General features: G+C 42.9%; 1 protein-coding gene across 12 annotated transcripts in view; it reads right to left on the bottom strand.

Annotated features, from left to right (window-relative positions):
* Positions 1–1,489: 1,489 nt before the first annotated feature.
* The window catches only part of TANC2 (tetratricopeptide repeat, ankyrin repeat and coiled-coil containing 2), a 378,583-nt gene continuing 354,819 nt past the window's right edge, over positions 1,490–25,253 (bottom strand). For 10 of the 12 annotated variants that reach the window (XM_061588302.1, XM_061588293.1, XM_061588297.1 and 7 more), the window contains 6 exons: positions 19,357–19,532; positions 18,502–18,634; positions 16,912–17,003; positions 13,025–13,171; positions 11,249–11,349; positions 1,490–9,676 (listed from right to left, as the gene is read on the bottom strand). In XM_061588302.1, the coding sequence (XP_061444286.1) occupies positions 7,729–9,676; positions 11,249–11,349; positions 13,025–13,171; positions 16,912–17,003; positions 18,502–18,634; positions 19,357–19,532 (2,597 nt within the window). In that variant the 3' untranslated portion in view covers positions 1,490–7,728. The remainder of the gene's footprint in view (positions 9,677–11,248; positions 11,350–13,024; positions 13,172–16,911; positions 17,004–18,501; positions 18,635–19,356; positions 19,533–25,253) is intronic. The other 2 variants (XM_061588296.1, XM_061588304.1) reach the window with 1 other exon arrangement.

Here is a 25,253-nt window from a genome sequence, read left to right as displayed (position 1 = left end):
CAGAGGTACAGATATGCAGCTTCTGTACTGCTATCTTTATTCTGTATGTTTTTGAGATCCCCCCCCCGTAAGTCGCTTTGAGTTTTATTTTGGAAAAAAAGAGACTAATAAATATCATAAACAAAGAAATGTTAATTAGATGCTACCAAGAGGCTAGACAATGAACTCAGATTAAATTTGAATAGTGGATACATCCTACTATGTCACTGCAGTGTGCTTATAGAAAAATATAACTCTAAAATCTCCACTTTAGGGCAATTATGATTAATGTAATCCTGACTGGCATGTGCTATACATCTAGCAATTGTCCTGCATGGACATACCTGTAAGCAGGAAGAGATGTGGGGTTCTTTGACTGTGGGGTAAACTCAGCTTCTCTCTGGCTTTGTTCCTGTAAAGACACACATACAACCTCCAATTTGAACATGGATTACCTCATGTGGTTCATTCCCCCACCCATGCTTTATGCTCACTTTTTAATTCTCACAGCATTTGCATGTTTATCCAATCAAATTTTTTCAGCTCTTTAAAAAGTTTTAATAGATTGTTATTTTACAACTCTGCCCCAGGAGTGGTATGCATGCAGCCTTTGATTTACACAAGAACCAGCTAATCAGTGCCATGCAAATCTAGATTCTATTGAACAGGAGAACAACAGGTTATCCCAGATCCTGGGAAGATGACATGTGTGTCACAAATGCAGTGACTGCACTGCAGTCTAAAATTATATTCATTGAGATGCCTCCCTCATTGAATTGTCTATTTTGTTACTAGAGTTTTGCCATCAAGGCACTACTTCAGCTGCCTTTCAAACATAAAAGTAAAATAGTATCCATTTGTATGTGTATGAGATTCTTATCTAGACTGTGAGGCAGCCAAGTGGAAAGCCATGATCCAGAAGTGTCTGTAAGACTGGCTTAAACTAATTGTGTCATGTTTCATCAATGGAAACCGAAGCACCAGTTTGACCTCAGTCAACCCACACCTGCCTACCTCCTTACTTACAACCAGTCTAAAGGTGGCACTGGTTGTCAGCCTCCTCTTCCTCAATCTCAGAGTTGACTTAGCAGAACTCAACAGGGTGAAAGATGGGGACAAAAGCAGAATTAGTTGACTCCGCCTATCGTTGACTCTGCCAACCATTTGCTGTGGCTCCACCTTCTGTTGACCTCCCTGCCTTCTACTCTACCAGTCCTAGTACTAGCCTCCACTGAGTAAGGCCCTCAACCAGAAAAAAATCCTGCATTGGCAGCTATCTCCTTGAACATGGTATAAAACAGGACCCCTTGGAATGGGAGGTGTTGAAGCCAAGAGGAGAAAGAAGGGTACTTTGCAAGGAGTTGACATACAGGCTGTGTTGTTCACTCTAAGTTAAGGTGTAAAATGGAACTGGCAAATTAGCTGAGTTCACCTAGAAACCATGGGTTCTTTCCATTCCACCAGTGTAAAATCCCAAGCAGACATGTTGAACACGGTAATCAACACAACATTTCCAAGTGTTAACCATTTATAAATAAGTACATTTTTTTCATACATACAGTTCATTGTACAGGATACAATCTGTATACATTAGGGAGGGGCAGGGGAGAATGCATTCTTTTTGAACTTTTTCCACGTCTATCTCACAGCTCACATGTACAGACAATAAAACTCTGCTCAAGCAAGTACAGTGAAGGGAAAGAAACACATTTCTTTCCTTTATACAGGGGTGGCCAAGAGCCTTAGCCGAGTGCAGGTATTTGTGCGGCTGCCCTGTTGCAAAAGATCACAACTGTGTGGTGATTCAATATATCAGTAAGAGAACAGAACATGCAATTGAATATTATTATACTGTACAGAGAAAATCCTTTACATCAGAATTATAGAAAAGCTAAAAGGAAAAAGTCAGTGTCTTCCCAGCAAGTGTCTTGAAGGATGGCAAACCAGAAAGGTTTTAATACAAAGGAGTGCTGTGTTACTGTACAGAGGCAGACAAGGCAGGCAAAATGCTGCAATGCTCACGGGGAAGAAAATGCTCAATGAAAGAACACCATTGGCATGGGAAACACGTTTAACTGGTGCAAAACATTCATCCCCTCCAAAAATACCCCAAACCCTGGACCTATACAGATTAGTGCCTTGCATTCTGTAGAAATATCAGTATCAGTAAATAATTGTGGGTAAGCATAGGAAATGGACTTAGGGTCTGGTGCATGTCCAGGCAGAACAGAGCTGAACTGTCCCCCTCTCTCATAAACTCAAGTGTGGTGCAGTCAGCAGAAAAGCATCATCTCCTTTCCCCTTCTAAACAAGTGTAAAAAGTGCAAAACCTCATTGTATTTTCTCAGTAGCCTCTCAACTTGGAAGCTGCCATAGGCCAGCTGCGTCTGCCTTTCTAAGGGGAAACCAGTTGTGAGAGAAACTCCCAAGTGATTGCCAAGAAGGATTGCAGGGATTTATTTGCAGTGAGGGCCTAGTCTGGTTCAGGAGATGGACAAAATAGCCATAATCAAGAACTGCAAACAAAATAGTCTGCTATGTAATTTCAGCCCTTAATATGATTTTTGTTGTTAGGGGAGAAAAATTATCCAGCAATTAAATTCAAGTAATTCGGGGGGGGGAGCAGTTCAGGTTTTCCACCCCTTTGTGCTTGTGCCCCAAGTTCCTCCTTCCCTTTTCACAGCAACCATACATTTAGTGAAGGCATCTAACATGTCAAAGGAGGTATGTTAGTTCCTGCCCCCTTCTAAGCCCTTTTTATAAACTGAACTCTGGCAGATGAAGGCCCTGAAACACCCAGTAGGTCTAAGAAGAGGGAAGGGGGAAGAGATGCAGCCTGCCATCCAAGAGTTTGCAAGGGACCACCTTAAACAGAGGAGAATAATTTTTAGGCACGCAGTGATGTTCATTACTTTATGTAAGGCGTGGAGAAGCTGGCACTTTGGTTTTTACTAGATTACTTTCTGTGTGGATCTGGAACAGCAGCAATTTATTCACTGCTGCAAAAGGCCAGGCTCGTGACTTAGGTTTTCAACGTAGTGCAGGCTTTCCCCCTTTCTCTGCAGTCCATTCTCTAAAGCTCGTAAAAAGAAATACATTTTAAAAACACCCTTCAGGCTTAGTATTTGAAAGAAATATTCTCCTTCCCAAACGCTCTCCATTATGTGGACAGCCTCTGCCACTTTGAAACTGCAAAGGAAGGTGTATCTTCAGCCACTTAACTCTTGACCTATATGAACATTTCTTATAGCCTGCAGTACAGTCATGTTCAAAGCTGATAGCTCTCTCCCCTGGAGTCAGGTAGAGCTTGCAAGGCAGGTTCCTATCCTATTTTAGAGAGCCAGCTCAGACTAATTACTTCAAATTTCTAGGTGCCAGCCTCAATTCTAGGCACCCAAGTGACCAGACCCCTAGGAAGCAGACTTGGGGCTAAACCAGAGTGAAGTTAATTGCTTGAATGCAATTCAAATGCACAGCTTTTTTTGGGGTGTGCGTGTTGTGATGTCAATAGCAGCCATGCTAAAGCCTATGCAGGCTTGGCACTGGCAGGGGTGGAGAGAAAAAAATTAACACACACTCTCTCTCTGCCAAGGTCCTGATGTTACTACTTGCACTGGCAACTTTGGGGAAATATTTGTTGTTGGGACCACAGAAAGGAAAGATGCCCCCCCCACTCCTATGGTTCTGAGGCTGCTCAGGTTTCCTCATGGCTGCTACTAACCTACCCCCCCCCAAAAAAAAATCTGCTTGGTCATTGCATACCTACAATCAAGGTAATCTCTAGTTTGGTCCTCAGAACCAGAGAACTAGCTGGTATAACTGCAAGAGTCATAACTCACCATAAGCCAGCATCTAAATTCCAGTTCTAGAATGTGGCTTCTGTTGAGCAAAAGAAAGAAAAGAAAGCTTTTCTGCAGTGTTAGAATAACATCAGGTGGCAGGTTTTGATAAAACACAGGCAAACATTCAAAGCACAAATGCTGCTGGATTCAGTAAACTAGTTTATTTGGTGTGTTTGATTTTCTGGGTAAAAACAGTTCTGAAATTCCAGCTTAAGTATTGTTGGGGAAGGGGACAGGTGCAGTATTTTTGCATGACCCTTTTAAAAAACCGTCTGGGAGCCCTCGTTTGTGTGTGTGTGTGTGTGTGTGTTAGCCATTCTATCACACTTTCCTGAGTAGAAAAAGCCTCACTTGAAAAGGCATTTAAATTGAAGAAGGGACAGTGAAAGAAATTTTGTGCTCTATCACACTGTATTTCAGGAGAGGACACAATGAGCAACCAGATCTCAGCTGAGAGCAAATACAGAAGGAATTGCCTCCTGCTAAATTCTAACGAAGACAAACCAGCTCCTATTTCAGCTGAGATGTGTGTTACTTGGTAACTAAAAGCAGTAACAATTAAGCCTCAGGTGCCTCTAAAGAGAATTGCTAGGAGATCAGTTGGGTAAATCACAGCAAATATTTCTCTTTATATTGAAAAAAATACTTCACCTTTTAATGCTTATGTACAACAGCTAATACTTGTGCTATATATTTTATGAGTCATTGCTTCTGTTTTTTTAAAATACACTGAAAGACAAGAGCTGTTCTGTTGTGTATCTAATGAAGACACCAATCACACTTAAATAACCAGTATTTATCATAGTGACAAATGAAACTGTAAAGTGCACCCCACTTACAGAGAGAGCAGGTGGCAAACCTATCAGTGCAAAAATCCTGTGAAATCACAACACAGTACTGTTGGGGAGTGGGGGAGGGAAAACCCTGCACAACGGAAGTATTAAAACCTCATTTTGAATGTGCATGCCGCTTCTTTTACTAACTGCTAAATGTAAACAGATATGGTACTGGGAATCTCATGGCAGTGAAGAGCAGAGCAAAGCAGCCAGACTCAAGACTACAGCATTATGCCATCAAGAAGATTCATATCTTGAAACTGCAGAGATGATTAGTATGACAGCAGCATTGTTCCTCACCTCCCACATGGAAGAGGAGACTAAATTTGGTTGGTTGGTTTATCAGAAAAGACAGGATAATGAGATGTCTCAGTGCACTCCAATTGTACCAGAGAATTTGGTATGTCTTTTATCATAGGCAAAAGGCAGACAAAAGAAGCTATTAATTTGACCTTTCACTGTCCGCTGCAGTAAAATGGGTTCAATCTTCTGCATGATACAAGCAGCTCCAAAGCAGTTGCAACCAATCTTTTTTTTAAAAAAATACACAAATCACTGATAAACACAGCAAACATATTCTTGTTTGGTGCATATTCCAGTTTTGAAGAGTTTAAAATAATCCGTCTTTATAAAGACTGAACACATTTCTAAGGTGACACTAAAATCATGAGGATCCCTTCATACAGAGGGGGAAAAAGGGTATCAACGCTTTCTACTTCCCCAGGACACAAAAGAAATGTGCGTGGGGAAAGCAGGGAATGGCTTTATCCATCCCAACAATAAAGGAAATCAAATTTAAAGTTGCACCTTCCTTATATCTTGGGTTATCTATGAAACCTCCCTCCTTCCTTCCCCCTCATACACACACTTACCCACAAGAAAATGAGGCACACCACAGTCCCTTTCAATATACAAGTTGAAATAGCGCTGAAACACACCCTGCTCCTTGAAAAGAAGTAGCTGCCAACTTCAGAACTTGCAGGATACCAGCATACCTTAGCAAGTCCCTAGCAGAATAAGAATTAATGCTACTCCTCCTGCTAAGTGTTTTCCATTACTGCAAACAAATTTTGGAATACATTTAAGAGCTGGGAAAAGATGTGCAAAAAGAGCTCTAATGAAGGACCAAAGTAAAAGTAAAATGAACTCTTGAAAACATCCCCTGGCTTTTCACAGTCAAACCATAATGGCTACTCATTTGAAGAGAACCACAATATTTCCTGAAATCTCTTCGTCTGTCTGAGTTCCAGGACCCTAAAGCATAACATATTGTCAGTAATACTTTCAGGTATGGAACCTACCAACCTCATCTGAAGATGCAAGCCTTGCAAATTTAATAGAAATACTTTTTCTATCACTTGTTTGTTTAAACAGAGGAGCTCCTGATGACAACAGACTTCAAAAAGAAGGGAAGCACTGACAGTAAATCATGAAGCAAAGGGTACTTTGCGGGCACCTGATTTATGCTCCAAAACCCATTGAATCATAAATAAAGACTCCATTTCAGCTGGGACCATGAGATTGACTGTCCACTTCAGGTGCAATTATGGTATAAAAAAAACCCCTGCTTAATGTACAGGAACCCAGCTTTATCCTTTGCCCAACGAAAATGAAGAAAGGGCAAAGTATCATTTTGCATTGCTTGCGTTCCTGCCATTTCAAGGTCAAGGGGATGCTCCCTCATCTGATGCTGTCTGAGCTCCTGTATATATTCACAGATTACTTCTATCAGACCCCAATGGTATCAAGTCTGGCCTTCCTGAGCTAATGAGTGACATGAATTTGAAAGCTCTTGCTACCTTTTCCTGCCACCAGATCTCATCACCATTTCTGTCAACATCTGATATTCTCCCAGGGTTCCTTTCTCAATCATTCTGCCTTCTGAATTTGGCTTAAAAACGCAGTTCCAACTTCTAACTCCAAAAACATATTCTTCAAATCCCAGTATCACATTAACCTAAACCCAAATCATAATGTGCCACAACCAGAGAAGAGTGAAATAAAGTGCTTCACTCCAGAAAGGAATGCCCACATGGCTCAAAGCATCTCTACCTCAGGAAGCATTGCTACAGGATACTAATACAGAATTCAAGGGCAGGAGGGCATTAACTGTCACTATGGGAGTATCTGTACCAATTCTGGTTCTCTTTCTCAGTTCCCCATCATGCTTTAAAATAATGGGACATCCCACAGTTTATAATGAACTTTGCTGATATGGGAACAATACCTTGAGTGTGAATAGGTAAGGTGCCATTCCATTAGGACAACAAGCCCACTGAAAAATGGACAGAAAGTCCGAAATACAGACGGAGGTAGCCACCCACTGATTGGCTAAAGTGGAGAGAATGTTGATTTCTCCCTGAATATTTGTTCAACTGCCTCAGAGGAAATCAAAACAGTATTATTCCAAATATGCCTTTCAAAACAATGTTACCCGTGGTAGTCCAGACCAACAGATTGGCTGGCAAGGATTTTTAAAATTCACAATCATGAATTTTTAATACTAAGGTACAATCCTATCACACCAGATAAAGCAGGATGGGTTTGATGCATAGCTCCTCATTGTATTACAAACAAAATAAAAGCCCCATTCTGTGCAGGTCAACAAGCTCTTTGGACACAATGTGGACAGCACTATGCTAACTGAAGGAGTGCAATTTCCAAGCAAACGGGGATCAATATTCTGTAGGAAATTTTAATAAGCGTTTTAAAGCCTGTATTCAATTAGATTTGGAAATTAACATTTTTCTTCAAAGAGCTGGTTACTTCCCTTGAGTTTGTATAGAATCTTTCTAGTTTAGCCCCCAATACCATGTACTAACATTGCCTAATTGACAGCTGAAAACATTTACAGTACTGGCTTTATCTGAGGTCAGCTGTGTGTAGCAAAGGGTTTGGAGCATGTCTTGGACTGCCTCGTCATCACACAGAAATCACAGAAAAACCCCTGGTTGGCGGCCTGCTAGAGAATGAAAATTTTAAAAAGGAAGAAAACAGCAGTGTAATATGGGAATTCAGCCCGGAAACGTGTGCTGAAAAACACAAGGCTCTTACTCCAAAACACGTCCATTTCACACATTAGACTCCACAAATGGTCTCTTTGGTTTGATAGGGGATGTCTGTCCTTGCCTGGAGTCTCTGGAAAGTTGCCTATAGAGGTTGTCCTGATATGCCTGTGCAACAGGCAGTGTCCTGGCCACCTTAACATCGGGATATGAAGAGGTTTGGCTAACTCTCTCTAGGAGGTCTCCTCGGGAGCCATTGGCCAATATCCCGTGTGGACTGTAATAGTCGTCTTCCAGCAAGTGGCCATTCTGTGCATTGTTGGTTTTGTTATAAAAGGCAATGCTGCTGATTGAGGAAGGTGGGCTGAATGTTTCTGGCTGGGGAAGGTTTCCAGGAGATGTGGGGCTTATAACAGTATCCACTGAAGACACAGCCCAGGTTCTGTTCTGTTGGTGCAGATGGGGATACTGCTGAGTTCGGGCAGTTTTATCTATTATTCCCATGAAAGGCGTGGTCCTGGAGCGGGCAGGCTCGCTGGGGTAACCGCCCTGTGTTGGAGAGACTGGGGAAAGCTCATCACATGACCTGTCATAGGCTGGCTTAAGGGGGATCTCCATCTGCTGAATAGAAGCTGAAGGGCGGAAGGGGGGATTCAGACTGGGAGTGGATGAGATGCTATTGCTAGAAGGGGAAAATCTGAGGCCAACACTCTGAGAATGAAGGAGAGGTCTTGGGGTTGGCGGATGAGGCTTTATTTCATTAGGGTTTACTGAAATGGGCCTTCGTATCAAGTGAGAGATATCAGGTGAACCAAGCTGGCTAGAAGGTAGGGAGGAACGTTCCAGATCAAGCTTTGTATGACAGACTGGATAATAGGAAGCTGACTGGCTGCGCCCAATCTGTGGGGTCTGACTATATCTCATCCCACCACGATAGGCAGAGGAAGGCCTTTGTGGAAGATCCTCTTTAGCCAGCCCTCCATGCTGGCAGATGGCCCCTGCACTGAGACTGGCCTGAACATGCTGCATGGGCCGTCCATCCCCCACTATACCCCCAATGGAGCTCTGGTAGACCAGCCGATTTTGGCCAACAGGTATTTCTGTGGATGCAGACTGATATTTACTGGCCATTGAATGAGCCACTTGACCATAAGTGCCCGTTGGGATCACAGTACTACAATGCACAGCTGAGCTTGGCTGGTTGCTTCGGACAATCTGTGCCTTGGCAGGCTGCAACCTGAGCCCTTGCTGGGGGACTGCAACAGGCAGTGGAAGCATTTGGAAAGACCTCTGTGTCATTTTGGAGAGTGGAGATTTTGGCCGATTGGGAAGCTGACTGATGCTGGGTTCCTGCTGATATCGAACTGGTGAGCCGGACTGAGCCCTGTAGACACTCATGCTATCTGCAGGAGGGCTGGCTCGGTATTGAGGGCCTCTACGAAGGGGAGAAGGAGGTGGACTTTGATATTCTTTCCCTTGGCTACCTACTGGAGGTGGGCTAAAACGGTAAGAGGAGGCTTGGTGAGCAGGAGATGTGTGTGGCGGACTACGCCTATAATGCGAATTTTGGTGTGTTGGAGAGAGTGCTGGGGAGTTGGGCTGGTACCCTTGTCTTGTTGGTGATCCCACAGAACTATTTGACCTGAAGTCAAACACCTGATGTGAACTAAGTGGTGAGCTGGAGATGTAGGCAGAGTCCCGGTGGGCAGGGGAAGAAGGTGGGCTCTGGATGATGGGCAGTGTTTGGCTGGGCCGTGATTCAGTCTGCAAGCCAACAGAAATATTTTCTTCTACATCTTGTTCAAGATACTCCTCTTCCAAGATGTCTTGCACTGCATACAACTCTTCATGCTGTGTTTCAGATTCAGATACTACAAGAGGCTCTTGCTGTAGTTGCACCTGTGTCTGTCTGCACTCTTCCTCCACCCTCATCATCAGCCGCTGGATCTCACGGTTGTTCGGACATAGTTTGATGGCTTCGTTCAGGTCCTCCAGTGCTGCTGAAAACTGCCTGCTTGACCCAAAACAGGGGACAAAAAAAGAAGAACTAAAGTTACTCTAGATTGGAATGGATTTGATAAGACTTAAGCAACACGTTTCTTGTGAAGAAAAGCATTGTGATTAATGATGGGGAGGATGCTCCAAGTCTTGCAACAAGCATATTCTTCAGCCTTTGGCTGTTTCTTCCATTTCCACAGCAGAGGATACAAGCCAGTTTTCCCAAGATTGCTCTCTTGGAAATGAAGGGAACAAGGAAGGCAATTTTATGGTATGCTGGGTGGGTTTAGCTGTGCCCCTCCAACTATTTAAGGTCTGAGCTTAAGCCCTTACAATGCTCTGAGCAAGTGGCAAGCTCTGGCCTTCCTTCAGCCAATGGATTCTGCTCTGAGAATTGTTCTCTTGGAAATGAAGGGAACAAGGAAGGGAAAGTGCCTGACCCAAGCCCACAAGGCCTTTGACTATCTTTTGAGGAACAGAAGGGTGGGGAGTTTGGAGGGAGGTGGGTTGTCATTTACAGGGACACTGGTAGCTTTTGAACAAAACAGTCATCTAGTTGAATGTGCTTTTGATTGGTAGAGAATATCCTCTACACCCTTCATGCATTTGGTTTTCTTGTTTATTTTTTAAAACACAATTAATTCCCCCAAACCCCAAAACGTTTGACCTGCACTGACTGCTGATGCTAAGAGGCAAGACATGGCAAGGGAAGGCTTTTTCTGTTTCTGCTCTAGCGGACACTGAGAGAATGTGGAGAAGTCCCAAAAAGGAAACCGGTTGTCAAGCTTCTGAGCAACACATTTCAAACAGTGGGGGGCCAAATAGGGAAATATAAAACAGGGAAATCATGGTTCAGTTAGCAGAGCTTTGTTTCTGGAATGCAGGTTAATTCTAGGAATGAAAGACCTAGATAGGGGTATATTGACAATTTAGTGAGTTGTCCTTGAGCTGAGAGGTTAAGCTGCAGGGCCTCCCTCTCAACAGCGATGGTCGTATGAGTAGATATACAAGAAACCACGGCACAAAGGAAGCTCCAAACACTCACAGCAGGTATCCTACTCCATGAGCTGAGCAAAGAGGCTAGCAGTGGCTGAAAGGCAAAGCTCCCCAGTCAGTTCAGGATTCTGAAATGCGATTCCCTTAGAGTAGATGAGCCAGCCCCCTTTGGACACCACCCATGACAAAGGTGAGATACAGCTCAATCCCGCTGCTCTCACCCCATCTCATAAAACAACAACTAACCTTAAGCACAAAGCACAGCAGTTACTGGTTAACCCCCAAACATGCCATCCAGATGCTCAGCTGCTGCATGCTTCATGTCATGTGAATAAAGCTAGCATTGGCAGAATGCTCTGAGAACACTACGGTCCAGTTTACAGAATGACTATACCTGGAAATGCGGCAAGTGCTCAGCTTGATGGGAGAAGGTTAGTTTATTAATCTGGTATCTTGAGGGTTATAATTATAGTCTCTCTTGGGCATTCCCTTGCTGTTTATTCATTGTGTGGAATGGGGGCATTTTTGGAGTGTGTCACACCCAAACCTCAGGAGAACAGAACCTTTCATTTCTCTCTGGCTCTCCTCTCACCTGCTGCTGCGTTTGGCCCTTGCTCTTGCATAGTAAGCTTCATAAGATTTCGGTTTCAGCTCCAGTGCTTTAGTAGCAAATTCCTCCGCCATTCCAAAATCCTGCCATCACAATAGGTGCGTAGATAAGTCATTTAATATATACACACAGAATTTGGGAAGAAAAAAATAATATGACATGGACATATTTTTATATGTGGACTTAGTATTTTCCAACATTAACATGATGTCACAGATAGCTGGTATCGAGAGATCCAACCCTGTTTTGTGAGGTTAGAGGTTATCCACTCCCAAATTGGGCCTATAAGGATCTTGTTTGTATGGCTATTCATTCCATCTGCTATCATTCAGTCTGCCCTGGAAAACCTTGCAAGATCAGCCTTCTGTTGATTTGACAGCCCTTCTTTTGTATCTGCACTTATTGTTAATCTTCTCCCTGCATTGCTAATCTAAGGGTATGACCTATATCTTTATATTGGCTACTGTTGGAAACAGGATGCTGAATTACATAGTCTGATCTGCTCTTGTCATGATTTTAGGGGGGTTCACTTGAACTGCCTGTGTTGAAGGAAGACGTGAATCATGCTGCATAGCTCTGCCTCTCACCAATGCACATGCTGGCCACTCACCATGATGACTGCATGCTTGGTGACTGTGTAAAGAGGCCTTCCATGCCTACTGACTGACCCAAGTTCCCCCCTCGCATGGAGGAGTTCTACATATGAATGGTTGTAGGGTACCTTGACATGGTTGCAAACTATAGCTGGTATGGGTGGTGGTGAAGCTATACAGCACAATCCTGCAACACCCACCCCCTCACATGTTATTTCAAAGTGTGAGAGAATTCAAGTGAACCTCCTCTTATATTTAAGATTCCAAGAGGAAGGATAGGTATAGATGTCTCCGTATTTTTTTTTTGCTAGCCAATAAAAAAGGAAGATACAAACCATGGAAAGGTTAAGAAAACCCTTAAAATGGTCTGCATATACACAGTGGGCATGGGTTGGTTTTTACTTATATTATTAGTTTCTTGCTTCTCCTCCATATTAAGGCACATCCTAAACAATTTCTGCTACCTGCAAATTCAATGGTACCATAAATTCACACTGTTCCTTTCTCAGGTCTCTGGCCACCTTGAACAGATATGATTATTCTTTCTGCTGCAAAACATGTCTAAAGTGTTTGCATGCTGAAGCCTTGACTTAAAATTCAAACATGTAAAATTTTATTACATATGTTGACTGCTATATAGCTGAGACATTTAGTGGATTCCTAGCATAAACAGTATTCTCTCTCTTTTACACACACACACAGATGCTTCCCATGTTATGTTTTTAGACACAGGAACAGCTTGCAACTAACGTGAGATGTTGCCCAGCTCCAGGAGGAGGATGGGAGGGTGTGGTGTGTGTGTTTTGATTGTGAGTCACTGTTCTAAGAGAAAACAAGAGCTTCAGAAGGCTAAGACAGCATTATAAATCCAACAGCACCCTCCAATTTGCACACGACATTTTTGTTAAGAAAAGCTACAACAGCTTTTTAAATAGAGTGATGAATTTTTAATTTCTTGAAATTAATCTCAAACCATTGCTTGGCTGTTTCAGAACTGTAAAACGCCAGTGCTCTGTGAAGGACAACCAGGTTACAAAAAGGTGAAGGTTTTCAAGGCCATTCCAGGAGTCTGGGAAAGAGTCCGGTTAGGGAGTGGTTAGGAATAGGAAAGGGAGCTGGGAAAGGATCATGTCCAGGAAGGGGCTTTGAGAAGAAGGGCACTTACATTCATTTTCCTCCGACATCTCGACAGGTTGAGAAGGAGTGACACCTTCAGTTCCCGGAAGGTTTTCAGGTCTTCTCCGAACCCTTCTCGGGGGAACTTCTTCAGGGCATACTGGTAGCGCTGGGCAGCCTCCTTCACTTTCCCCTTCTAGTAGAACAGTAAACAGGTCAAAATGCACCACTCAGTTTTTTATTTCAGGGTTGTAACGATTACAGAATCATCTATGAAAGCAGATGAATGTGCCTACACAGTTATCTCAGAGCGATACAGAAATAAGCATGGCAGCTGTTGTTCCTTGCAGAATAAAATTTGGCTGCTTGGAAATCATTCAGAGAAACTCCTCCTTTGTAGATTGTCCAAATTCATTTCTGGCACTCTCTTAGGTTTCTTGTTCTGCTATTTGAAGGAGAAAAGCTTAGTACAGGTAGTATCTTCTGAACAGCTTGAATCTTAGAGAATAGTTAGGTGAGTTTTCTTATGACACCACTGGATTGACAGTAAATGCTAAATACATTGGCAGAAGCTAGTTCACAGGTCAGGCATGTAGTGGTCACTGCAAATATGGGCAAAATTAGTGCACAGATTGGTACTAACCTGTGGTGAACTGGTTATATACTTGACCATCTCACCATGTACAGGGAAATAACACACACACTAATTACCAATCAACAACTCTTATTGGGAGGAAGGGCGGGATATAAATCGAATAAATAACACCATGTGACAGACAGTCATGTAAATCACACCAACAAACAGCAGTAGTTTGACATATGGCTTAGAACAGAATAGTGGTTCTCTTCTCACACATGGCTTATTTCCCAGAGGAAGGAATTTTTTTAACTGTTGATGGCCTCACCACTATAAAAGCAGAATGACTTAAGGTGTGGGATGAGCAGAAAAGAGTCTGCTCCTTACATGTCCATTTACAGTCTTGGAAATGGAGGGGGACGATCCCATGAGACCTCCATAATATACTGCATCCTATAACCCACATAATTTTAATTACCTGCCTTTTCCCCATGGTCTCTAGTTTCTCTGTCTCATGCCTATTGCCTCTAATGCATCCTTTTATTCTTCTAATTATTCAATCACTTAAAATTATTAAAACATTTACATCCCTCTACTGATTTATATCCATTCCAGCTCACAATGTTAAAAATAACAGTGTTATAAAAACAACAATGTACAACAATCAATCAAAAAGGATGTGCAGTTAAATAAAACAATCCTAAAAAAGTAAGAGTACAGATATAGCACCCCCCCCCAAAATAAAATGGTTAACAACTAGTGGAAAATAGCAAGGGTGGGAGCAAACTGTACTTCATGGGGCAAAGCATTCCACAATCTTGGTGCATCTTCTGTTTGCATCTTAGTTTGTGCTTATAATATCTAATATCAAAATATTGCCTTCCCTCCCAATGCCACTAGCAGCTTTTATTTTTGTTGGGTCCATGCAGGGGTCTGGGGGAAGGGTTAAGCATCCCCTTTCCACCCTTCATGGCCCTGATCCTGCTTGACCCTGCTCCCTGTAGCCTCTATTTCAGGAGCAACGTACAGGCTCAGATTCTTACTTTCCACAGAAAATGCTAATAAATCAGTAGTGATGAGGCAACAGGTGTCACCACAGAGGGCAGAAAAATTCTGCAGTAGTGATGTTTATAGACTCTTCATTTTTGAAAACGGAAATCAAAATTGGCTATCCGGACAGCAAAGGAGGGAGAAAGATGACAGGGCAGATGCATATGATATTGGCAATCAATTATTAATGTTATTACACCAGCTCAGCATCATTGCATCTCAGGTGAATGAGTCCCTTACGACAATTAATCAATAGTGAGCTGTGTGATCCTCGCAGCTTTGTCCTCTCATGCAAATTCTCTCTGCCCTTCTCTCAACAGCTTTCATCATGGTTAAAGATTGTGTCTGCACTGATCTTAAATGGTCAGTATTATCCAGATTTCCTCTCGACCAGAGTTTGCCAAGAAGCTTCAAACATTGTTATGATGAGAACCCTGTTAATTTATATACTAATCATACTATAATTTATATCTTACCTTTCTACGCAAACACCAGGTTCTTACAACAATTAGGTTCTAATTAAAAATGTCCACTTAAATAAAACTTCCTTCAGTGTACACTTAAAAACAGATGCATCTCTCTGGGGAGGTGATTCCATAATCAAGGGGTGGGGAACTAGATCTGGCCAGTGGGGCAGATCCTTATCTCTCTCACACCTGAAGGCCAAGTCTGACACAGGTTTGGCATCACAATGACAGCAGGCAACCTATTTGCACCCACGCAGGGGATCAGCTGATTGCTGGGGCAATCCACAGAGTTATACAATTCTCAACAATTAGCTGGATGTCAGGGCTTGCAAAGAATCACACACAGAGCTATGCAACTGCAACAATCAGCTGATCATTGGGGCTTGCAGAGCCCCATGAACAGCGCTTTGCAAGCCCTGATAATCCGGTGATCATCAATGCTTGCAAATTCCCTTTGCCTCAGCCCCTGATTCAGCCAAAACGGCCTGGTGGATCTAATTAGGCCCACAGGTTGGAGCTTCCCCACCCCTGCCATAATCTGAGCACCACAATTTAAAAGCCTTTTTCTCTCATCCCTACTAGTTGGATTTCCATCAGCAGGAGAACAGAATGAAGGACCACAGACACTGAGTGAAGTTCTTAAGCAGGCTCATATGGGAGGATGTGATCCCAAGACTGTTCAGGCTTTAAATGGCAAAGCCAGCACTTTGAATTGAGTCTGAAAACACAATGGAAGCCAGTGAAGCTGACATAAAGTTGGCATAAGATGGTTTGTTCTACTTGCCCACGTAACAATCTGGTAGTGGCATTCTGGATCAAACTGAAGCTTCCAGATTGTCTTCATAGGCAGCCATATATATAGTGTGTTACAATAATTGAGCCTGGAAGTAACTGGAGGTTAAAGTCAGTGCAGATACCTCAACCATGGTTAAAGCTGGTAGGGGAAGAGTAATGAAATTTGTAAGGGGGAGGCAGGATTTCACTGTCTGGCATTAATTTCTTAACTGTGGTTAGAGATCAGAAGCATTGCGTTTGTCCTGAACCTCAGCCTGACTTACATACAATTTGGTGCGGAATTTTAATTTTTAGTACAAAAGATAAACAGTAGTCAAGCAGTAGCTTAAGATTGTGAATAAAGAGAAGCATCTTAATTCTAAGAAAGCTTTTCCAGATATCAGAGAATATAACAGTGTTTAGTTATTACTGCTCTCATGCTTTGCTGCGCCATGTGGTCTGAAGCTCTTTGCACATGTTCAGTGGATGTATTTAATCCTAACGACCATGGACAATGCTAAGAGCCACCAAACCAAAATCTAAAAAAATAAAGCAATACTCTGCAAGGGCAACCCTTAGCTTAGACTTTCTGCAGTCTTTTGGAGTAATGGGCATCTAATCTCAGTTTCTAGATCAGGGAATTTTTCTTCATTCAGCAATTAAACATGCTGTCAGGACTGTTTGCACTAAAAATTACAAATTCTGCATCATATTAACTGAGCATGTACCTTGTACATATTAAGCACATTTCTATATACTTGCTCATTTGAATAATTTGTTCAAATTAGATTCTTCTAGCCACTGAGAAAGTGAAGGTAGTCTGCAGCATAGTTAAACCTCATACCCTTGACACCCACTCAGCCATCGTGTGACTTTTCATTTTTTTGTAGTCAGTCACTGCTCACACATTTACAACCATGCCTTTACTGCCAGAAGAGCGAAAAACATTTGCCATTTTGAAAGCTGAGAAACTGTTTGATGCAACTGCAGCAGCAGAGAAATGAACACCGGGAACTAGATACAAGTTCATTTACTGGTACTTGGTGAAAGCTTGGTTTTCTATCTCACCTTGTAAAACATGTCTCCCTCCTCCATCAGCTTGCTCAACAGGATGACCATGATGTCTGGCTTGGAGGTGGCCATCGCCCAGGTTGCTGGACCTGTAGTGTACAGGATGCATGATGGGTAAAAAACTCATACAATGCAAAAAGTGGTAAGGGAGGGAAGCTAAGGTGGATAAATATCCTGGGGGAGGAAATGTCTGCTGGAGAGAACAACTTGGTGTAGCCAACCCAAGGAGGAACAAGGTCCCCCCCAAAAAAGAAAAAAAAAGCCCTGGGCTTTCACATGGATGCCTCAAAGCTAAAAACACAATTTCTTTCCTTTAGCTCATTTGTAATGACTCACAAGTGCTGGCGTCATTCCCAGAAGAGGGCACCAATATCCCCTATTGGTATTGGTGGAAAGTAAGACAGTTATATTCAGGAAAAAAGATTAATGAAGAAAACAAAATATCTATATATCCATGTAAACTTTAAATATGGTATACTACAGCAATCTGGATGTATTTGGACCTAACAATTTCTTTGTGACATCTTTGGGTCAGCACAATATGTATGAACAGAGTTTTAAAAACCTTTGGTGTTTCAAAACAATTTTCACTTCAAACAAGGCTTATACCCGTGAAGTACTTTGGATGACCAAATACACTCCCCTTCTAATGCAGTCTAGGAGCTCAATTCTACAATTGCTTTATGTAGGCCTTTATGTACCTTTATGTAGGCCTTTACAAATCCACTAAGTCTTCATGGTCTCACTTGGCAAGTGAATTGTCATATAGAGAGGTTCTCATACAGCCAGAAAGGCAAGGGGAAGCTTTTCAGAAGGCTTTGAGTGAAAAATAAATTAGCACTGTTTTAAAAGTGAATTACGTCTTGAGGTCAAGTTATTCTCTGCAACAGTAAGGAAAAAAATTATTATTTGAGGGTGTGAAAAATGAAAAGGGAGGGAGAGAATGCAGGCAGGCAAAACCATAGAAGAGAAAGCAGAGCTGTCAGACCACCAAGCTGGATGATGACAACAGTGAAGTATACCTCGTGGGCGACTCGGTAGCGTCTGACAGCCTTTGAAGAAAAGGAGAACACAAAAAAGTTGTAGAAGAGGGAGAAAAAAAAATGGATGAAGGTGAATTTAAAAAAAAGGAAAAAGCAGCAGTGAGAGGCAGGCAGCAAAGCAGCCAAGGCACCAGCAAATTCCCTTGTGACGCGAGAGGCTGTGGGGAAGAGGGCAGTTGCAGGTAATGCTCAGATCTCGAAGCATCTACAGAGCAGGGAAAGCAATAGCTGACGGCAGCATATCAGCACAGCAGCGAAGCACAACCGCAGATCTGGTGGTCATTCTTAGAGGAAAGATCTCATTAAGAGTGGCTTCCTCAGTTTGCCAAGAGCCACGCAGGGGGAAAACCCACTGTTCAATTAACACAATACAACAGCCATAGCACGCAGAAATGCTGGCATTCTGCTGGCGAAACAGAAGCAGCATTCTTTCAAAACTGAACATGTTTTTGTCATAGGAGTGCACTATATTTACACGACCAGGGTAGAAATGGCTCTTGCAAGCATGAAAAGTTGTGGGTTTTTTTCTTTGACTGCTCCCTACCTATCTTGGCTCCTTTCTTCAGTAAGGCGACTACAACAGAAGTATTACGGCAACCCACTGCCCTGTCAAGGGGCCGCATCCCACTGTAATCCACATGCTCAATCATGGCACCGTGATCCACCAGGAACTGCACCTACAAACAAGCAAGCAATTGAATCAGTACCAGCCTGGAAGTTAAGACATTATGACTATGCAACAAAGACCAGGTTTCTGAGCCCAAGAGTACTGAGAATGGGATGCTGAGCTGTCAAATGGTGAATTTCTCATCCAACTATTTTTATTCCCTCACCTCATTTGACTATTGAGGGCCTTGAGGAACTTAGAGCTGGAAAATAAAATAAAAAATAAACCCTGCTCAAAGGTAAGATCCACCCATATGCCAGCCATACACTCTAGGCCAAAATGTATCATAGAGAGCAAATATTCCACATGACAAATAATTACAGACTTGATTATGCTCTCTACAGATCAGAAGCTTGTATCCCACTTGGTCTGACACTACATGACTGCCGTCAGCCCAGTCCAGCTTCTTAGGTAGGACATGGATGGCAAACCTGTGGCACAAATGCCACATACACAAGTTGTGGCATACTTGGGCAGGAATAGCAGCGCCTGACACTACGCAGTGGGTTGATGCCTGTTTTGTTTTGTTTTTTAGCTCAATAGACTAGAAGGAAAACTTCCATGGCGTACTTGCCAAAAAGAGATGGCCAGTACTGAGGTCTAAGAATTTGAAGGTGGTTTGTGGCTCCATGCCTCAATTAGCTAAGTAGGTTAAGCCAAGTTTGACAAAGGTGTCATCCGGATCCTCTTCCTCATGAACTTGAATCCCCTCACCAAAATAAAACCACTTACCACCTCTGCATCACCATAAAATGCAGCTAGATCCAATGGAGTGCGCCCATTTTTGTCAGCATGGTCTGTAGCGGCTCCACTCTCCACCAAAGCTCGCACTACTGAAAGGTGGCCTTTTAGGCAAGCCCAGCTGAGAGCAGTAAGTCCTTCTTTGTCCATTAGGGAAATGGATGAGCCTGGGAAAAAACAGCCAAAAACCATCTGTAGCTTATCCTAGTAGTGTCCCTCATTAGGGTTTCATTCCTGGAAGCTGTTTTTTCTCCCATGGAAGTATCAAGAGATGCTTATGTCCCCTGCTGACATTCCATGTATTGGCTGGACAAATACCATGGGAGAAAAATTGGCACCAACTAGTTTGTTGCCATTTGAAATGGTTTGTTAAAGGGGTTTACTTGTCAGACCATTGCTTCTCACCTTGTTTATTTTATTTATTTATTTAAAATATTTCTATCCCGCCCTTCTACCCTGTAATAGGGCACTCAGGGTGGCTTACAAAAATAAAATCAAACATGTACATAATAAAATTGTAAACAGTAAAATCACAAAAATATTAAAATAAATTAAAATACATAAAATACAATTAAAATACATAAAATACTATACACACACACTCATATATACACATATATAGGGACTGGTACTAAAGGGACTACAAAGGTAAAATTTAAATTGTTGTTTGCTATAAGTGAGTATATGGTGAACAGATTTACTGAGAGGCTCCTTCTGGACTTTTTTTGCTGCTTAGAAGTGAGACAGACTAGGCTAGCTGTTAGGCTAGCCATCCTAGCAAGTCTACTTTTAAGTTCCCCAGAGGAACCTAGCAAGTAATTCCTCTGCTACTTCTTTCAGTGTAAACTGCTAACTAATAGAGATCAGTGTAGGAACTTACGGGTGGGGGTAGGGAGTGGTTAAAAGATCAGAAAGGAAAAAAGGAGCACAGGTGTGATGCTCTCTGCTTTATTAACAAAGAGTCATGAGCCAGTCTTTTCTCTCTAGTTCATGTTGGCTCCAGAATTCATTTCAAAATATAAATTGGACTGATAACAAGATACATGTGACAGCATTTCAGATCTAAAACCTTAGCAAGGAAAGAAAAGTCCCTATTAGTCCATAACTAGGGCAGAACAGACAACTACACAACATTACCTGACCCCTCTTTTCTCTTGCCTGCTTTGCATCAAAGGAGAACAAAGACTGGTACTGTAGATGTCATATGAGAAGCAGAATTTACATTATCATTCCCCCCAATATCAAGTTCAGGTTACCCAATGCTGGATTAGTATTGAAGCAAAAGAGGGCCACAACAAAAATAATGTTTTTATTTCTATGTGAAACACGGAAGTATAATAATGTGTAAATTAAGACAAAAATAACTTTTAAAAGCTTCCCAGAACTGGCCTGACAAGCACCTTTTAGCTTCCAGGACCAATGGAACGTTGAAGGCAAGTGAGCCACAGTTGAAGTAGGAAGGACAGGAAACAAAGCTGCTCAAGTTTGTAAATATGGTACAGATCAGGGTTTTGATGGGCATGCCATGAGAATAAAAAATTCCCCTCTCTGTACTATATGGGGACGATTTAGGAGGAAGGAAAGGAAAAGGGGAGCTTTCCTAATCTCCAGAAATCTTTCCATCATGTAGCCTTAAAGCACTCAGTTTTAGTGCTGACAACCAGTCCCTTAGCACAGCATGGGAAGTTTCAGGAGGGGAGGGGGGGAATTATTATTTTCCCTTTCGCTCATTGTGAAACTTCTCACCAGCCTACAAGTAGGAAACAGCACAACAAGGCTCCTGTACTACACTCCTGTTAGGGGCTCGGGATATGATGCAACATTTTGGAAAATGGACGTTACTATGAACTTCTGTTCCTAGTGGCACATGGAGGGCAGTCCTCCTTGGGATGGTTCCTCTTGTCTGAGACAGGCAGGATCAAGAATCTTCTGTCCTCTTCAATGGGGGGGGGCACCCCAATATTCAGACCAGCTGGCAGAGTAAGACTGACCCCTCTACCCGCAGCCACGATTCCACTACCAATTTAATAGGGGGGGAGAAAGGGAATCACCTGGACTGGGCAGCCCAGATAAACTGGAAAATACTGAAGAAACCTGACCAGTGCAAGGTGAGGACATATATTCATGTTGTACAATATACACTAAAAGTCTGATTAACCCCTTCATGTGAAATGGTGGCAGAAGCCCTAAATGAATATCCAGAACACTCTGTATGCTAGAGAAGAGTTGGGTGGACTGCCCTCCATGTGCCACAAGGAACAGAAGTTCACAGTAAACAAGCTTCCATTTTCCCCAGTGGCACATGCAGGGTAGTCCTTCTCCTTCGGATATAGCAAAGCACTTCAGTTCTGGGGGGGCTCCCAGGACAGCCTGTCACACAGTAACAACCTTTCTGCAGCACCCTATGCCAGAAGGCTGAACTTGCAGAAGGTATATAATTTGTAATGTTTAGCAAATGCAGAGCTTGGAAGATTACTTAAAAAAATAAATAAATTACAGTTACAATTACATGGCTCAAAAATGTAGTAATTACCATTACAATTGCTCTGAAAGTAACTGATTACTTTACTTTTTCTCAAAAGTAATCACTAGTTACAATTCAGTTACTTTTTTTAAAAAAATGCCTACAAGGTGCTGGCCTTGGCTGCTGCACATCTAAGTACCCTAAAACAACATTAAAAATAAGCATGCACACACAGAGGGTAGAATAATTTTTTTTATCTGTAAGATTAACAGAATGGCATAACAGCATCTCACATCCCCCCATACCCCCAGCAATGATGATACCCCAACACTTGAAATCAAATTTACACTTGAAATGCTGCTTTTACAATACATTTCTGTTATGTCTCAAAACAACAAGATGCTCAAAGAGCATGTCAGACAAGGAATGTCTTTTTACAGACATTACGTTGCCACCGGTACTGAACAGGCATTCTACTGAATCTTGCTTCCAGTACTTGCTACAGGACATCATCCTCCATCACAACTCACTGCAGCAGGCTGGCTGAGGGGACACAGAGCAGGTCATGTGGCATGCACTGCTCTGTCCTCCAGCACCTTGCCATCCCTCCTTCTGCCTAATGGTAGCACCGTCCCTGTATATCATAGCTCTAAGATTTCAGGTCTTACCTGAGACTATAAAAGGTGGGAGGGTTAAAGATGACATGTAAGAACCAAGGGTGATTTGAGGTTTTGGTGACTCCCTTCACCTTCAGTCTAGTGGGATTAAGTGTGTTAGGACTGCTAGTGAATCTTTACCTGCCAGACATACGCAGCATTTCTAAAAGAGCATTTGAACCAAAATCTTAGTACATTTAATTATGTTGAATCACTGCAAGGAGATGCACGTATGTTGAAAACAGATCTTTGCATCATAAAAACAGACAACAGGATGAGCATTTCAAATTACCTAAGTAATGGAAACCTATTACCGTGGTAGATAAGAGAATTAAGGTTATGAATTAAATAATATTTTTGAGAGCAGCAAGGGGAGTGTTACTGAGAAAACTGGCATTGTGGGAGGCCTAACTCTTTTAGATAACTTAGTGAAAAGGTTGCATAGACAAACTACCACCGTGGACATTTGAAAACAGCCTCTCATGCATTCTACATTTAGAAGCTGCCCCTCACATGCTTGAGGGCAGGGGCCTTCCAAATCAGCAGACGTGACATCCAGGCAGGCCTGAGCCCTGCTGTTTCCCTTCATAAATCAATGGCTGAACTGAGCCGAGCTTCATTTGTGCTGTGGTTTACCATCAGAAACATCCAGCATCCAACCAGCACCTTTCTCCACACCCCAATCTCACATATTTAAGGTGCATGGTACATTTCTGATTAAGGAAGGCCTGCTCTGCATGACATCTAGGAAGGCTGACAGCACAATCTTAACCATGCCTACTTAGAAGTAAGTCCTATTGCATTCAACTCCCAAGCAAATGGAGTTAGAATTTGCAGCCTTAAATGCCTTCCTTTAGAACAACTGCGGGGGACCTTTGGCCCTCCAAATGCTGCAGAGTTACAATTCCCATCATCCCTGGCCATTGGCTGGGGCTGATGAGAACTGTAGTTGAGCAACATATGGAGGGCCAAAAGTTGCTGACACCTGCTTAAGAATGTAAGCATTGGGCTTAAGCTACACCCGTCTAGGAACTGACATTTCTGACCCAGAAGCCCTCAGCTTTGCTTAGTCACATCTATGTGACTTGAAGTACATGTAGCACAAATAACATTTCTACCTTTTGGGGGTGGGAAGGGACAGGGGACTTGTGTTTTTTAAAAAAATTCCATAACAGGCAGATATTATCCATGACAAGATTTGGAATCAGCAAGATTCATGGACGCAGTCATTCCAAGGATCTGTTCACCCAGTATGGCCTTCAGAGTGAATACTGAATTATACCACAAGTGCCTATATGCCTTATTTCAATGAATTTGTTCTTTGAAGTTCTCCCACTTACATTATTAATTGTTAATTGTTCTGGCATAACAGTTGGCTCTGTGTAGGATACTACTGTAAAAGTTATACAGTGATTGCAATTTGTTTCTAGCATTGATCCATTTTTTAAACAAATTTAATTAGGTTGATGCTTTTACTCTTTATGGGCCTTTAATTATTGTCAAGATTAATCTAGAAAATAGAAGCAATGTTTATCCTAGATGAAATTTCAGGAGTAGTTCATTATACTTTTTGAAATTAAAAAATAGGAACACAATTCAAAGATTAAACCAAAAAAAAATAATTATTAAGCATCAGAAAAGGAGCTGGGACTTTTTCCCACTGGGCTCTTCCCAGGAACCCAGGAGGTTGCCTTGTAGTGAGACCATCTAGGTATTGTCAACACTGATTGGCAGCAGCTTTCCTGGAAGTAGGAGAGACCCACGGAGATACCCAGGGAATCGAACCTGTGTCCTTCTGCATTGTAAAGCAATTGCAAAGCATGTGCTTTACCACCAAGCTGCTCCCGTCCTTCACCGCCGCCAGCCTTTTGCGGCCCCTCCTCACCTCAATTTCCCTCGCATTCTGGGCAAAGTAAGGCAAAGTAAGGGCAAGAGGCTTGGCTGGCATGGCTTGGGACACATGCGCGCCCTGCGCAGAGCCGGACCCCTCCTGGGCACATGCAGGCTCACCCAAGGAGGACCCCCTCCCCCTCTCTCTACCTCCCTTGTAGCTTGGGTGCTTCTCTCCCCCACCTTGTTCTTTAAAGTTCCCAGGAAACAAGCACAGCAGCAGGAGGCAACGCCCGGAAGGCAGTGGAGCCGAGGCAGTCAGGTGCAAGAGCCCCAGAAGGGGGAGAGGGAGCCGGAGCCTGCTTTGCCACAAGATCCAGGCTGGTGGGATTAAGAGCTGCAGGGGAGGAGCGTGCTGGCTCCATCCTCCGCTTCTGCAGCCCAGGGCTAGAGGACATGCCAAGTGAGGCTCTTGCAAGCTGCCAGCTCTCGCCTTTCCTTGCAGCCTTTTGCAGCTCCCTGGCTTACAGAGAGACCATACTGAAAAAGAAGTCCATGATGATCCAGATGAATCCGGCGCCCGACAGCTCTGCCATCACCTCAGCCGAGTGACTCTGGTGCCGGAGGGGAGGGGAGAAGGAAGTTGCAGCCCCGGGAGGGTGGCTGGCCAGTCGGCCAACCCTAGATGTCCTCACTGGTTGGCCCGAATTGTGCCTTCATCTCCTCGGAGAGCCTTGGAGGGTTTCTTTACCTGGACTTTTGTGTTGTGGGAAGCTGGAGCTGTACAAACCCGCACACCCAAGATCAAGATTTCCTCTGCTCCCTCCCAAGTAACGTCCAAAAGTGATGATGGAAAAGTTAAAGTTGCAGCTCAAAAGTAATGAAATGACTACTTGTTCTATTACCAGCAAAATGTAACAAAGTTACCCACTCACTAC

This window comes from Rhineura floridana, chromosome 11, assembly GCF_030035675.1.
Source record: "Rhineura floridana isolate rRhiFlo1 chromosome 11, rRhiFlo1.hap2, whole genome shotgun sequence".
NCBI lineage: Eukaryota > Metazoa > Chordata > Lepidosauria > Squamata > Rhineuridae > Rhineura > Rhineura floridana.
This window is presented reverse-complemented; position numbering and strand designations above follow the sequence as displayed.